This window comes from Dasypus novemcinctus, chromosome 19 (assembly GCF_030445035.2).
Source record: "Dasypus novemcinctus isolate mDasNov1 chromosome 19, mDasNov1.1.hap2, whole genome shotgun sequence".
Taxonomy (NCBI): domain Eukaryota; kingdom Metazoa; phylum Chordata; class Mammalia; order Cingulata; family Dasypodidae; genus Dasypus; species Dasypus novemcinctus.
Genome location: NC_080691.1, coordinates 19,644,745 through 19,661,950, shown reverse-complemented (window position 1 = coordinate 19,661,950; position 17,206 = coordinate 19,644,745). Strand labels below are relative to the sequence as shown.

At 45.0% G+C, this 17,206-nt stretch overlaps 1 protein-coding gene across 3 annotated transcripts in view; it reads right to left on the bottom strand.

Annotated features, from left to right (window-relative positions):
* Positions 1–445: 445 nt before the first annotated feature.
* ANAPC5 (anaphase promoting complex subunit 5) overlaps positions 446–17,206 on the bottom strand; it is a 48,645-nt gene continuing 31,884 nt past the window's right edge. For all 3 annotated transcript variants that reach the window (XM_004475468.5, XM_071209783.1, XM_071209784.1), the window contains 6 exons: positions 15,822–15,896; positions 13,488–13,609; positions 12,132–12,239; positions 11,903–12,050; positions 1,287–1,449; positions 446–888 (listed from right to left, as the gene is read on the bottom strand). In XM_004475468.5, coding sequence (XP_004475525.1) covers positions 677–888; positions 1,287–1,449; positions 11,903–12,050; positions 12,132–12,239; positions 13,488–13,609; positions 15,822–15,896 — 828 coding nt within the window. In that variant the 3' untranslated portion in view covers positions 446–676. The remainder of the gene's footprint in view (positions 889–1,286; positions 1,450–11,902; positions 12,051–12,131; positions 12,240–13,487; positions 13,610–15,821; positions 15,897–17,206) is intronic.

The window sequence follows — 17,206 nt, the reverse complement described above, 5'->3', positions numbered from 1 at the left end:
CACATACCTTGGAGCTTTTGACCATTTAATTTATAATCATGAATCCCTAGACTTAAGTTATTAGCATCCTTCATTTATATGGTTATACAGGAAAAATCTATCCAGGCAGTAGATATAACACCACCAACATCCAGAAAATGACTGAAATATGCTTCTTGACATTGGTCGAAAAATAGTAAAAATGTCTCTTCCTTCTTAATCTGCAGTCAGGTTCTGACACTGCTTGTGAGCACCCAAAGGCAATCTGCACACACGGATTTACCCCCTCAAAGCAGTGAACTTCCGAAGGAAAACCCAAGCCTCATAAACACCTGCACTGACCTCTTAGAGCTACCAGTACCCAAAAGAGCGCTCATGGGAGCATGTGCCAAACAAATTTACAGCATGATGGAGGGTGTGCACAATTTCTGATAGAGACATCTAAAAAAGTCCTTGACACTTGCACTAACTTGTTAGCAAAAGGGCTGTTTATTAACAAAATTTGGTGTCATTTGCTTCAAAAGGAGAGAAACAGGGGACAGGGTACAAAACAAGTAAATACTTTCTAACAACAAAGTAAAACAAGCTAATCAGAATGCGATTTTTTGCCAAGGTAGACGGGGTGTTACAAACACATGATTTACATGGAGGAAGAGAGTGAGCACAAGTCCAAGGTCACCAGCTGGCAGTGCCCTCACTACAGATGATTGATCAGGGACACCCCAGGAGAGGGCAGCTCCTGGTGCAGCTGCCGGAAGAGCATCGCACACCGGTTCCTCTCCTGGGTCCTCCCCAGGCTGTGGTAGAGCCTGGCCTGGAAGTAAACGACGTCTCTGATTTGCTCTTTGCAGTCAACCTTTGCAAAATAGCTCCTGGCTTCATTCAGGTTCTCAATGGCAGCCTCCAGAGCTGACGGAAAGCAGAGAAAGATACCACACACATTTAAGGCAATACCTTATGTGTAGTTTTCAACCTTGATATCTAGTTTTATTGGCTTAACTTTCACTGGAGAGTTTATATTCTACTGAGAGAAAAAAAAATACACTAGGGTGAGGTTTGAAAAAAGGTCTTTAGTCCTGATTTCTAAACTGGCACCTGGCTCTTTAGGGTTAAAATGACCACTCATTTGCCCTCAACCCTTCTTCCAAGCACGCAGTTGAGAGAACTTTAAATGCTGTAATGAAATGTTAACATGTTTGGGAAAACTCTGAACTTAAATGTTGTCCCAAATTTAAGGTCTTTTCTTCCCCTAAATTTTAGGAGCTTCCTGGCACAGTATTTCCTAAGAGATCTGTAAGGCTTCCCACCTTCTGCCTTCTTTAGTGGATCATAGGAAGCTGCTGAAGCCACCTGGCACTTGGCCACCAAGAACATGGCGCAGCCTTTGTCCAGGACGGCCCCGTCAGCCAAGATGGGCTCGATAGCCATGTGGAGAAGACTCAGGGCCTGTTCAGGGATTCCAAGGATGAGCTGAAAAAGAAACATCACGGCACTGTACATACGCACAACCAGAGCTTGCTGCTTGTTTCTAGCTGTTCTCCCCAAAATGGCCATCGCTGGCATTACCTTCTCCCTGACACGTACTACATTCCATTTGGCACCAATCTAGAAAACGGGATGTGTGACAATTTGATTTAAACTATGACAGATGTATCTGGAAGTAATTATTCACACTACAGAAAGGTTTCTGTCTTTAGAAAAAGATCCAACGTGGATATCCTTAAGATTGATGATTCTGAAGGGTTAAACCAGCCGTGTAAGAATTACTGGGGAAAGGGTAGCCACCAGGAAAATAACTCAGAAGTATCTGGTAGTAGGCCTGCGGAGCAGGCGCAGGGACGCCGGGGCGTAAGGCCATTGCAGCAGCGGCCACTCAATGTCCGGTCATCGCAGGGGCTAATTATAGTCCTCCATGGTCATGCCCACCATTCCTGATAGGTAAAGACTCTTCCTGGGTAAGAGACAGAAAAGGACAACTCCAAGACCTGGCTCAACTGGACATGGGATTAAAGCATTTCTGAAGTGCAGCTGTACAGGACAAGAGAGGAATAATGCCATTTGCATGGCCTACAAAACCAGAACTTAGGTTGTCTCTTACCAGGAATATATTCAGAAAAACTGAAAACAGGGACATGAACTGACATTTGCACATGATGTTCATAGCTGCGTTACAAGTGCCAAAAGTTGGAAACAACTCAAGTGTCCACCAACTAAAAAATATTAATGGAGAAAAAATGTGGTATACACATACGATGGAACGCTATGCTGCTGTAAGAAGAAATGAAATTGGGACACACATGACAACATGGATGAACCTTGAGGACATTATGTTGAGTGACATAAGCCAGAAACAAAGGCACAAATACAGTCTCATTAATATGAACTAAATACAATGAGTAAGCGCATGGCGTTAATATCTAGAGCACAGGTTCCTAGAGATAACATGGGGCTGAAAAGGGGTACTGATGCTTAACGCATGTAGAATTTTTAGTTAGGATGATTAGAAATGTGTGGAAATAGAGTTGATGGTAACACGTTATAGTGAATAGAACTAACGCTGCTGATTTATCTATGTGATTGTGGCTGAAAAGGGCAGCCCAAGGATGTAAAAGCTAGAGAATATTTTAGGGACTGTATAACATAGTGAACTCTGGTAGATGAGAACTGTTAATAGGACAAATATAAGAAGGTTCTTCTTTGAACTAGTACAAATGTACACCACTATTACAAGGTGTGAAGAATATGGTGCTACACGGAAAAATATAAGTAATGTAACGTATGGACTATAGTTAAGAGCAATATTGTAACCTACTTGCATCAATGGCAAAGAAGGTACTATATCAAACGTTAAGGGTCAACAATAGTGTGGTATGGGATTTTTCCCCCTGGAGTAAGGAAAATATTCTAAAATTGACTGAGGTGATGACAGCACGACTCTGTGCCAAAACAAGAGAGCCACTTCCCTCTGGAAGGAGGGGACAAAGCATGGGACTAATATAGTGAAATGTATGGTAGAGGATGGACTGTGTAGGAACAGTACGAAAGGAGTGTTTTCTCAGGACTTATGACAAATGCACAATACTAATACATGGTGTTAATAACAGGGTGGTTTATGGGGAAAAAACACCAAACATAAGCTTTGGGCCATAGCTAACAATAATATTTTGATGATGTTCTTTCATAATTTGTAACAAATGTTCTATAACAGTGAAAAATGGTGGTGGTGGGGTCATGTATGGGAATTCTTCCCACTATGCATTGTTGTTTTGTAAGCTCACAACAACTCTAATAAAATTTTTAAGACCAAAAAAGAAAAAAATAAAAAGTATATGGTAGGTCTGCCCCAATCAGGATGGATTCTTCGGAGTCCCGTCCCACTACAAAAACTCTGACCGCAAAAACTGGCAGAAACAGCCTCCTCAAAGCTCCAGAAAACAGGTAAAGGACTACAGTGCCAGGTCGAGTGCTGAACCAAGATAAAGGCTACGTAAAAGTGGTAGAACTGGACTTCTGATGGAGGATTAGAGAGACAGAGGACTCACTTCTCTCCCAGGAAAAGAGCTAGAGGACAGGCAGACATGGTCTGGGAAAAAATCCCCTAGGGTTTAGCACACCATGGGAAGGCTGGACACCACCCAGAAGAGAGGGGAGCAAAGGAAAAGAATCTCGATGGAAAACGGAGTTAAAGCTGCAGTTGCAGGTGCCTCCCCGCCTCCCCCCCAGAGCAGACACATTTGAATTCTCTGGCCTCTGCCAGCAGCTATGGACAGAGGGGGCTTCAGGGGTCCACCTCCCCAGGAAAGGGGAGAGAGGGGGATGAAACCTAAGGCTGATACAGCTTTTGGCCAATAAATTTGGTCTGCAGTGTGCCAGGAGCCCTTCCAGGCTGGAAAAGGCTGCGCCATTGTTTGTCCTGGCACAGGACTAAAGAGATCCAACCTCCTTAATCAGCTCCCCTACTGACTGGGACTGGTCGTTGAGGGCACAGAAGGGAGTGGAATTATTTCTTAACTGGGAAGAGGGGGTACTGGTTAAGGTTGCAGAACTGCCTCTGAGAGAGTTGGATCTCCCAGGCTCTGAACGGCCCTGAGGCAGGATCCTCTGTCACACAATTGCAGTCTGTGTTGCAGCAAACACACATGCCAGTCAGGCTCTGAACTGAAAGGGCTACCAAAGAGCACCATCTGCTGGCAGACCAAGGAAGTGCATGTAAGGAAATTAAAAGTAAATAAGGGAGGCTTTTTCCAACCTTTATATAGCCTCCTTCCAAAGGCCCCTGGAAATGGGTCAGAAACCCATTACTGGGTCCTTGGCCCGGATTTGGCCAACTAAATAGGGACAATCTTAAAGTCTTAAAGGTTGAATCAAGAATCAAAGAATGGGGGAAACGGACTTTGGCCCAGTGGTTAGGGCGTCCGTCTACCACATGGGAGGTCCGCGGTTCAAGCCCCGGGCCTCCTTGACCGTGTGGAGCTGGCCCATGCGCAGTGCTGATGCGTGCAAGGAGTGCCCTGCCACGCAGGGGTGTCCCCCGCGTAGGGGAGCCCCACGCACAAGGAGTGCACCCATAAGGAGAGCCGCCCAGCACGAAGAAGGGAGCAGCCTGCCGAGGAATGGCGCCGCCCACACTTCCTGTGCCGCTGATGACAACAGAAGCAGACAAAGAAACAAGACGCAGCAAAAAAAGACATAGAAAACAGACAACCGGGGGAGGGGAGGGGAATTTAATAAATAAAAATAAATCTTAAAAAAAAAAAAAAAAGGAATCAAAGAATGGGGAAGCAGATTTGGCTCAATGGATAGAGTGTCTGCCTATCACAAGGGAGGCCCATGGTTCAAACCCAGGGCCTCCTGACCCATGTAGTGAGCTGGCCCATACACACTGTGATGTGCACAAGGAGTGCTGTGCCACGCAGGGGTGTCCCCTGCATAGAGGAGCCCCACATGAAAGGAGTGCGCCCCGTAAGGAGAGCCGCCCTGCATGAAAAAGTGCAGCCTGCACAGGAGTGGCACTGCACACACGGAGAGCTGACATAGCAAGATGATGCAACAAAAAGAAACACAGATTCCCAGTGCCCCTGACAAGAACACAAGCAGACACAGAAGAACACACAGCAAATGGACACAGAGAGCAGACAACTGGGGGGTGGGGAAAGGGAAGGGGAGAGAAATAAAAAAAAAAAAAAAAGAATCAAAGAACAGCAGTAACATGCAGCCTTCCACCACTAAATCCCGATGCGTTAGAGAAAAACTGAGCGTAAGAGTAAAGTCACCGTCATAATCAGATGCACAGACATCAGCAAAAAATTACAAGCCATACTAAGAAAATGGACAAAATGGCTCAAGTGAAGGAATAAGCCCCAGGGGAGATACAAGATTTGAGAAAACTAGTCAAAGAGGTTCATACTACTCTCCTAAATTGAATCAACAGGTTAAAAGAATATATGGCTAAAGAGATAAAGGACATCAAGAAAACACTGGGCAAGCACAAAGAAGAATTTAAGAACCTGAACAGAAAAATAACAGAGCTTATGGGAATGAAAGACACAATAGATGAGATCAAAAACATATCATGCATCCAGTATCCATGTGGAATCTAAGCCCCCACTTGACATAGATGTGCAATGGACACAACCAATCCAATGTCCACAGAGAAAATGTGGCATTGGTGTGGGAAGGGTGGCCATGGTGGCTACTGGGTGCGGGGAATGGGAGGAAGAGATGAGATGGGGAGGCGTTTTCAGGACGTGGAGTTGTCCTGGGTGTTGCTTCACGGACAACTACGGGACATTGTAGATCCCCCCAGGGCCCACTGGATGGAATGTTGGCGAGTGTGGGCTATGATGTGGACCATTGACTATGGGGTGCAGCGATGCCCAGAGATGTACTTACCAGGTACAATGGATGTGTCATGATGATGGGGGAGAGTGTTGCTGTGGGGGGAGTGGGGGGTGGGGTCGGTGGGGTTGAATGGGACCTCATATTTTTTGAATGTAATATTTTTTTAAAAAAATTAATTATAAAAAAAAAAACAAAAAACCAACATATCAAAGGGGAGGCAGATGTGCCTCGAGTGACTGGGTTCCCATCTACCACATGTGAGGCCTCAGGTATGATTCCTGCGGCCTCCTGGTGAAGGCAAGCTTGCCTGCACCGTGGAGAGCTGGCGCAGCAAGATAACGAAAAAAAAACACAAACATATCAGAGGGAAGCAGATGTGGCTCAGGCGACAGGGCTCCCACCTACCACATGGGGGGTCAATGCTTCAGATCCTAAAGAAGACAGCAGACTGGTGTGACAGGCAGATGCAGCAAGCTGACACAACAAGAGACCAAGAAGAAAAAACATAATGCAAGACATGACAAAGCAGGGAGCAGAGGTTCCTGATGACTCCTAAAGAAGATGGTGAGCTGACGCAACAAGATGATGCAACAAGAGACGCACGGAAGAAAAACGTGACACAAGACACAACAAAGCAGGGAGCAAAGGTGGCTCAAGTGATTAGGTACCTACCCCCCACATCAGAGGTCCTGGGTTCGGCTCCTGGTGCCTCCTAAAGAAACAAGGAAGGAGAAGCGGACTTGGCCCAACAGATAGGCCATCCGCCTACCACATGGGAGGTCCGCGGTTCAAACCCCAGGCCTCCTTGACCTGTGTGGGGCTGGCCCATGTGCAATGCTGATGTGTGCAAAGAGTGCCCTGTCACACAGCGGTGTCCCCCACGTAGGGGAGCCCCACGTGCAAGGAGTGCGCCCCATAAGGAGAGCCACCCAGTACGAAAGGAAGTGCAGCCTGCCCAAGAATGGCACTGCACACATGGAGAGCTGACACAACAAGATGACACAACAAAAAGAAACAGATTGCCCAAGGCCTAGAGCAACATTGTGCCTGGGAATTTCCTCCTGTCAGCCTTCATGTTACTCAAATGTGGCCAGTCTCGAAGCCAAACTCAGCATGTAAATGCAATGCCTTCCCCCCAGCGTGGGACATGACACCCGGGGATGAGCCTCCCTGGCAACGAGGGACCACTATCAACTACCAACTGATGATGCAACTGGAAAATGACCTTATACGGAAGGTTCAATGCGGATCAGCAGAATATCCACGTCTACATAAAATACCATGACTTTAAAATGCTGTTTGACCTAAAGTAAGGGGGAAATGAAAAGGAGAAATGAGTTTATATGGCTACGAGTTTCTAAAAAAGAGTCTGGAGGCTGGCAGAAGGATTGCCCTCATGCACAACTGAGCAGAGTCAGAGAGACAGATAAAGCAGATACAACTCCCAGATATTGGTTCCTTTGAGGGCTAAGAGACCCATGGGAGTTATGGTCATGGCCGATGGGGTTAACTACCAGGGCAGATGGCCCCTCTTTGGAAATGGTGTTTATGTGTGATGAATCTGGACTCAGATGGGATCTCCCTTCATAAGACTTTCATGCTAATGTGCTGGAGGTGCAGTTAATGTTGGGGTTTAAGATATATTTAGGGGATTTGAATCTCTGGACTGACAAGGTGATAGCCAGGTCCTGAGCCTCAACAGACTCCAGCACCTACAATCTGATCTATTGGACTTACCACACTCAGCTAAGATGGGAGTTGAAGAAGGACAATCACCACACCATGGAGCCTAGAGTGATTACAACTGAAAATGGGAGGATTGCATCCAGCATCCATGTGGAATCTGAGCCTCCTCTTGACATAGAGGTGCAATGGACACAACCAATCCAACGTCCACATAGAAGAGGTGGCATTGGATTGGGAAAAGTGGACATGGTGGACAATGGGTATGGGGAAAGGCAGGAAGAGATGAGAGGTGGAGGCGTCTTTGGGACATGGAGCTGCCCTGGATGGTGCTTCAGAGGTAATCACCGGACATTGTAAATCCTCACAGGGCCCACTGGATGGAATGGAGGAGAGTATGGGCCATGATGTGAACCATTGTCTATGAGGTGCAGAGGTGCCCAAAGATGTACTTACCAAATCCAATGGATGTGTCATGATGATGGGAACGAGTGTTGTTGGGGGGGGGGGAGGGGGGGTGGGGGGTGGGGTTGAATGGGACCTCACATATATATTTTTAATGTAGTATTATTAAAAAGTCAATAAAAAAAAAAAAAAAGAAACAGATTCCCAATGCCGTTGATAAGGATAGAAGCGGTCACAGAAGAACACACAGCGAATGGACACAGAGAGCTGACAACTGGGTGGGGGGTGGGAAGGGGAGAGAAATAAATAAAAAATAAATCTTTAAAAACAAAAAAAGAAACAAGGAAGATGAACAGACAGAGCAAGTGAAAAACAAAAAGGGAATGGGGAGAAACAAATAAAATCAATCTTAAAAAAAAAAAGAAACACATTAGAGGGGAGCAGATGTGGTTCAAGAGATTGAGCACCTGCTTCCCACATGGGAGGTTCAGGGTTTAGTTCCAGTACCTCCTAAAAACAAAAAAACAACAAGCAATCAAACAAAAAATCCAAATCAGGGGGAAATGATATGGCTCAGTAGGCTAATGATTGAACTGATGAATGTACACCTATGTGATTATACCAAATACCACTGATTGTACACTTGGGATGGACTGTATGCTTTATTAACATATATCAATAAAATTAGTTTTTTAACAAAAGCATATTACTTAGCTACCCTGGTAAAAACAGCATGGTAATGGCATAAAGATAGACATATTGACCAATAGACTCAAACTGCAATTCAGAAATAGATCCTTGTCTCTACAGTCAAGTGATTTTCGACATCTGTCAAACCCATCCAGCTGGGTCATAACAGTCTATTGGACAAATGGTGACAGGAAAACTGGATATCCATAGCTACACAAAATCATAAAATTTAACTCAAAATGGATCAAGCACCTAAATATAAAAGCCAGAACCAAAAAACTCCTAGAAAATGTAGGGAAGCATCTTCAAGATCTTGTGATAGATGGTGGCTTCTTAAACATTACACCCAAAGCATAAGCAACAAAAAGAAAAAATACGGAAGCAGACTTGCCCCAGTGGTTAGGGCGTCCGTCTACCACATGGGAGGTCCGCGGTTCAAACCCCGGCCTCCTTGACCCGTGTGCAGCTGGCCCATGCGCAGTGCTGATGCGCGCAAGGAGTGCTGTGCCACGCAGGTGTGTCCCCCGCGTAGGGGGGCCCCATGCACAAGGAGTGCACCCGTAAGGAAAGCCACCCAGCGCGAAACAAAATGCAGTCTGCCCAAGAATGGCGCCGCCCACATGGAGAGCTGACACAACAAAAAAGAAACACAGATTGCTGTGCCGCTGACAACAGAAGCAGACAAAGAAGAACACGCAGCAAATAGACACAGAGAACAGACAACTGGGGGGGGGGGACAGGGAGAGAAATAAATAAATAAATCTTTAAAAAAAAAAGATAAATGGAACCTCCTCAAAACTGAACAATTTTGTGCTTCAAATAACTGTTAAGAAGGTGAAAAGGCAGTCTACTCCATAGGAGAAAATTTTCAGAAACCACGTATCTGATAAGGGTTTGATGTCCATGTTTTATAAAGAGATCATGCAACTCAATGACAAGAAGATAAGCAACCTAATTTAAAAATGGGCAGAAGACTTGAACAGACATTTTTCCAAACAAAAAATACAAGTAGCCAAAAGCATGTGAAAACATGCTCAACATCACTAGGTATTAGGGAAAGAACAATGATATATTTCACACCTTACAGAACAGTCATTATTTTAAAAAATTTGCACATCAATGTTCACAGTGGCATTATTCACAATTGCCAAAAGATGGAAACTACCCAAGTGTCCATCAACTGACAAACAGATAAACAAAAAGTGGCAAATACATATCATGGGATTCTATTCAGCTGTAAGAAGAAATGAAGGGAGGATGTATACTACAGCAGGGAGGAACCCTGAGGTCATTATGTTGAGTGAAATAAGACAGACACAAGAGGACAAATATTGTATGGTCTCACTAATATGAACTAAATACAATGAGTAAACCCATGGAGTGTAGGTTACTAAGAGGGAGAATGTGCATTGAAAAGGGGGAGCTGGGAAACGGACTTTGGCCCAGTGGTTAGGGCGTCCGTCTACCACATGGGAGGTCCGCGGTTCAAACCCCAGGCCTCCTTGACCCGTGTGGAGCTGGCCCATGCGCAGTGCTGATGCGCGCAAGGAGTGCCCTGCCACGCAGGGGTGTCCCCCGCGTAGGGGAGCCCCATGCGCAAGGAGTGCACCCGGTAAGGAGAGCCGCCCAGCGCGAAAGAAAAAGCAGCCTGCCCAGGAATGGCGCCGCCCACACTTCCCGTGCCGCTGACGACAACAGAAGCGGACAAAGAAACAAGACGCAGCAAATAGACACCGAGAACAGACAACCAGGGGAGGGGGGGAATTAAATAAAAATAAATAAATCTTTAAAAAAAAAAAAAAAAAGGGGGAGCTGATGCTGAATATATGTAACTGTTTAAACAAGGCAGATTGTAAATTTGGGGAAACAGTTGGTGGTAACACATTATAGGGAGTATAATGGGGTAGTTAGGGAGGTTAATGTCAATTGAAGAAAGCTAGAAGATAATCTAGGGACTGTATAACATAGTGATTGCAGTGGTGGATGATGATTGTGGTTACTAATACAAATACAAGAATGTTCTTCTATTCCAAGGTGTTGAGCACATGCAGATACATGGAAAAATACAACTAATTTCACGTATAGACTACAGTTGACAGGAATATTGTACTATTTTTGCAGCAATGACAAAGAAGGTAACGTACCAGTGTTAAGGGGGTGTATATAGCAGGTATGGGAGTCTTCCTTTTAGAGTAATAAAGGAGTTCTGAAACGGACTGAGCTGATGACAGCACAGCTTGGTGCAGAAGCTGAGAGCCACTGAGGGTGGCAGGGGACCATATAACACAGTGAACCCCATGGTGAGTGAAGACTGTGGTTAACAGTACAAATATGAGAACGCTCTCTCATGAACCATAACAAATGTACAATACTAATACATGACGTTAATAATAGGATTGCTTGTGGGAAAATACACCAAATATAAGCTATGGGCTATAGACAGCAGTAACATTATGACGATGTTCTTTCATCAGTTAACGAATGTGTCACAACAATGGAAGGCGGTGGTGGAGGGGAACATACGGAATCCTGTAAGGTATGCATTGTTTTGCAAACTCACAACTTCTCAAATTAAAAAAAAAAATCACCTACCTGATTCATGACAAAAGAAAACAACAACAAAAAACAACAAACAATCACTGGGGGGGCCAATAGGAACCAAATTCTGACTCACTGTGTCTGAGGCAAGGCCCACTTTGCCTATTTCTCTTAAAACTCTCCAAGTGATTCTAACACACAGGCAGATTTTGCAGCCTCTGCTTTAGTTAACAAATTCTTCCAGTGAGTTCAACTTCATTCAAGAAGTGTTTACTGAAAGCCTGTTTTGTGTCAGGTCCTACTAGGCACCAAGGAATACAGCAGAGAAAAAACACAGATTTCCTTCCTTCGTGGCATTTACATTCTACTTGGGGAGACAGAAAACAAACATAAAACCCAATTCGACTTCCCCAACCTTCCAATGCACACACAACTTCCTTGTTTCTTCATCTGCCCCCCTTGTTAAACTGAGCCCCGCTGGGTGCCAGCTCACCCGCTACATGGTGCAAGCCTCCTCCCTGAGACGTGAGGCCCCCTTACTAAGCAAGCAACTCGGGAAAGCGAGTGCCACTGGGAGGTGCCAGCTTGTCACCAGGGTCACAACTGCACAGACTTCCTGAGAGGGCTTTTCACTCGGAGGCTATGTTTCGAGACATCAATGGCAAGGTGTAAAAGTTCATTGTGATATTTTTTCAAACCAAAAAGTAGCACTTGACTCACCAGTTGTTCAGCACAAATAGGTGCAAAAAAACAGAGGTCGGCTTACCTGGGCAAAAGCCAGGTTCAGCACTGTTTCGGAGGCCAGGTACTGTAAGCGGTACTCCTTGGAGAGGGCCAGCGCCTGCAGGAGCACGGGCAGTGCGATGGTCGGGGAGGAGGAGCGCCAGTACAGCTTCGCCACGGCCAGCAGGACACTGAGCGCAAAGGGGGGACCTGCGATGAAACCTCCAACCCGGAGCAATGCTGGCACCAGAGGCGAGTTAGACCACGCTTACCTAATCACCATTTCTGTGTTCTTGATTTTCTGACAGCGAATCAACAGCTTTTGTAGAAGTTTGTGTGCCTCTGACATTTGGTTCTGAGCCTGTAGTACAACTGCTTTTCTGTAATAGAAACAAAATAGCCACCAGTGGTTATGCCCACGTTTTGTAAGTATTGTAACTCGAGTCGCTTCCAGAGTTAGAACAGCTATCTCCTCAATTAGACTGCAAATCTTCCAAGGGGAAGAACTCCACCGAATAGAAGGTTGGTTATAAGAAAAAAAATACCATATATGTGTGTGTATGAATGCATGTGTATCTATAACCATGTGTTTGTATATACATGTATGGCAGCTTGAGTATTTATGAATTCCAAAAAGAGAAGTATGTTTGCAAACTGGTCGGTTCCTCTGGTTTTGATACCCTTTGATTGTATTAGATTCAGCTGAGTTGTCTTTGATTAAATTGTATTAGGGCTTTGATCTGCTCATGTCAGTAGAGTATAACTCAGTTTGAGTCCCCGCCCCTTTCGTGGGCTATATAAAAGGACACCCAATCAAGGAGACACACAGAAGTAGACACACAGAAGAAGATGCACAGAGGAAAAGAGCCAGCTCCAGAGACACAGCAGAGGACCCAGGAAGAGGGATAGGCTATTCATGATAGTTGACAGCTGACGTAGTGAAAAGAACAGAGCAGCTGAGCTGGGAAAAAACAAGCCCCGGGAAGAGAGAGGAGCCCTATGCCAGGGTACAGCTGAGACTGGAAGAAGCTGGGCTAACGAAGCCTTAAGAAGAAGGAAGAAGACCGCCTCTCTCCCACTCTGGAAGGTCCTAGGATGGGTTCCTGGAGCTGCCTAATAAAAATGCAATAGACATAGAAGAACACACAGCGAATGGACACTGAGAGCAGAAACAGAGGGTGGAGGAGGATAAAAAAAAAAGAAGGAAAGAGAGATGAGGCAGAGACCGCCTGCCATCCTGCTTCAACACATGGCAACTGACTTGGGTGAGAAAGTACCTCTCATGGTACCTTGAGTTGTGCTCTTTAGGACCTTGAAATTGTAAGCTTCTACCCCAAATAAATACCTTCTATAAAAGGCAACAGATTTCTGGTATTTTGCATCAGTGCCCCCTTGGCTGACTCATGCAGATGGTCAAACATATACACACATTCACATGTACATGCATGTAAGAAAAAATTCTGCAATTATAGATTCTAGAATGCTAGTGAATCTCTCTGGGTGATATTAATTTTATTTTGCCTATCTGTATTTATTTCCAATAATAAACAGTTTTTTCCAAAGCTAAAATAAATAAAGCCATTTAAAAATTACTTCCTTCTGGGATTGGAGTTTTCAAAGTTTCTTACCTATATACACCCTCTATGCTATTAAGAGCTGTGATTCCGGCAACAAGTGAATCAGCCAAATGATATTTGCCATCATTCATTGCTCTGTCAAACTGTATTTTCTGATCACACAGCATCCATAACTAAAAAGAAAAAAAATTAAGTAAAATGGCAAATGTTCACCTTATTATTCAATAGAGACATGTAGATATTTTGGCTTGTTCAGCAAATATCCTTCAGCTATTCTTCCGCATTCTTTTCCTTTTTATATTCAAAAGTTTTTTTGGAAATATTTCATGCATGTGAAAAAGCACAGAGGATAAAACAGCAAACACAAGTGCACCAATCTCTAACTCTGTCCATCACATTTTGCTATGTTTACTTCAGATACTATTAGATAATATTGAAATCTCCCTTGTTTCTTTCATGAATTCCAAAGAAAGCACTTAATTTGGTGCTTTCATTCTCATGCCTATGTTTACTCTTTTAAAACATGCAGTTAATCCAGAAATACATGAAACTATTTTATGTTTGTAAGCTTTGTATTTAAAAAAATCATTATTTATGCAACTTTTGTCCTTTTGCCAACTTGCTTTTTAGCGCAATATTATTTTTCTGCAATTGACATGTGTTAATACAAGTGGTTCAAGTTCATTCATTTTCACTGCTGAATGGTTTTCAATTACATGAGTAAGCAACAATTTCTCTATTCTGTCAATGGGTATCTAGGGAGGACCTGATTTTTCACTCCTACAGACAATGCTGCACTTAGTACGCTCACACATCTCTCCATGGGCAAGGGTCTTCTGTGTACTGCAGGAGACGGCTGTCAGTGGAACTGCTGGGTTGAAGGACATGTGCAGCTCCCTCTTTAATCCACTGCCCATTTGTTCTTCAAATGGGTTCTATAAATCTACACTCCCCACCAGCAGCTGGGACAGCTCCTGCTGTGCCTCCTTCCCGGAGCTTGGTATTTCCATCACATATTTTGCTTTCACCAATTTGATGGCTCTGAAATATCTCATCAATGTTCTGTTTTCTCTGATCATCAGTCAGGTTTAACATGTTGCTGTATATTTACTGGCCACACGTGTTTCTTCTGTGAACTGTAATTAAATTGAGTCTTTTTTTTATCATGCCCCTTTCTAAAAACTATCTAGAGGGAAACGGACTTTGGCCCAGTGGTTAGGGCGTCCGTCTACCATATGGGAGGTCCGCGGTTCAAACCCCGGGCCTCCTTGACCCGTGTGGAGCTGGCCATGCGCAGTGCTGATGCACGCAAGGAGTGCCGTGCCACGCAAGGGTGTCCCCCGCGTGGGGGAGCCCCACGCGCAAGGAGTGCGCCCGTGAGGAAAGCCGCCCAGCGTGAAAAGAAAGAGCAGCCTGCCCAGGAATGGCGCCGCCCACACTTCCCGTGCCGCTGACGACAACAGAAGCGGGTGCCGCTGACGACAACAGAAGCGGACAAAGAAACAAGACGCAGCAAACAGACACCAAGAACAGACAACCAGGGGAGGGGGGGGAATTAAATAAAATAAATAAATCTTTAAAAAAAAATAAAAAAATAAAAAAATAAAAACTATCTAGAACTGTAACTGAAACTGTCCCATTGCATTAGTGCTTCCACAAAACCACTGTGGAGTCTTCCTTCCCACAGCGACCCTGGGTTTGTTTTCTGCCATCCGTTTTGCCTGCTTATTGTCTTTCCGTCTGGTCCTTTGACTCTAGACCACAGCCCCCTGGAAGGCAGGCATGATCCCAGCACAGCTCTTGTGCAGGGGGCTCTCCTGCCATAGTTAACGAGCGGCACCAACGACCCAGGGGAATGAGAGCTTCAGGGACCAGCACTGGGAGATTCCCAGGCCAGGGGCCTCTGATAAGTTCAAATTCCCAAATCTACTGAAGATGACAATTGGTAAGGGAAGGCAGAAAAGGGGGCCCCCTCAAACAGCTTTCTTGGCACCATCAGAAATGGAAATCAGTGTAATGAGGAAAAGAGGATCTTGGACTGCTTTATACAGTTCATTTTCCCTGGGTAGAACATGTTCCCAAGAAGTTATTCAATTTTGGGAGGAAAAGATTAGAATTGCCAAGTGAGAGCAGAATAACAAAACTGAGACATAATTCTTAATCTACCCAAGGACTATGAGTTCTTTTCCTATTCCCATACAGTTAGCGATAGAAGAGATACTAACTTAAAACTGTGAAGGCAAGAGGAAAAAAGCACCCTACTTTAAATCTCTCCTCAGAGCTTATTCCTCGGCTTTCATATGTGAGCCCAGGTGTTGCTCACCCTTCCACGTGACCTCAATGCACATAGTAAAAGTGGTCTTTCAGAAGGGTGCGGGCAGTTACCTGGGCATGCTGGCTATTGGGTGGGAATCGTTCCTTCAGGTGCTTTAACACTTCAGCAGCTGCAGCAAAACAGCCCTAAAAGAGAAAGACACCATTTGATTAGCACCTGTGTCAAAACCGCGCCGCTGACAACCTGAGTGTCTGCTGACAGACGAATGGGTAAACAAAAAGTGGTGTAACTGTACAACAGAACATTACTCAACCGTAAAAAGGAATGAAGCTCTGATACATGCTGCAACATGGACAAACCTTGAAGACATGACAAGTGAAGGAAGCCAGACACCAAAGGACAGATACATGATGCCACTTACATGAACAAATTCCTAGGGGCAGAAAGTGGATGACAGGGCTGGGGGACAGGGATAGGGGAGTGATTGCTTGATGGGTAGAGTTTCTGTTTTGGGTGATGAAAAGATTTGGTAATGGATGGTGGTGACCACAGCACAATATTGTGGGTGTAATTAATGCCACTGAACTGTACATTTAAAAATGGTTAAAATAACCAATTTTATGGCATCTGTATGTTACCAAAATAATTTTTTTTTTAATTGGCTGCACCACACGCAAGAATGTTGGCATGGGGAAACGGACTTGGCCCAGTGGTTAGGGCTTCCATCTACCACATGGGAGGTCTGCGGTTCAAACCCCGGGCCTCTTTGACCCGTGTGGAGCTGGCCCATGCGCAGTGCTGATGCGCGCAAGGAGTGCCCTGCCACGCAGGGGTGTCCCCCGCATAGAGGAGCCCCACGCGCAAGGAGTGCACCCCGTAAGGAGAGCTGCCCAGCGCAAAAGAAAGTGCAGCCTGCCCAGGAATGGCGCCACCCACACTTCCCGTGCCGCTGACAACAACAGAAGCGGACAAAGAAACAAGATGCAGCAAATAGAGAGAGCAGACAACCGGGGAGGGGGGGGGATTAAATAAATAAATAAATCTTTAAAAAAAAAAAAAAGAAAAAGAAAAAAAAGAACGTTGGCATGATCCACCTGTTCTGATGCAACAACCTGGAAAACTCCAGGCCTAGACTGTCACACTTCAAGGGGTTATTCTTTCTAGGGTCAAATATAGTTTGATTTTTTTTTTTATTAAAGATTTATTTATTTCTACACCTTCCCCCACCCCATCCCATTGTCTGCTCTCTGCGTCCATACGCTGTGAGTTCTTCTGTGTCTGCTTGTCTTTTTTCTCTAGGCAGCACCAGGAACTGGTCCTGGGACCTTCTAGAGTGGGAGAGAGGCACCCAATCTCTTGCACCACCTTGGCTCCCTCGTCTGCTGTGTCTCTGATTGTCTCCCCTGTGTCTCTATTTTGTTGTGTCATTTGGCTGCACCAGCACTCCCGCGTGGGCCAGCCTGCCTTCACCAGGAGGCCCTGGGAATCAAACCCT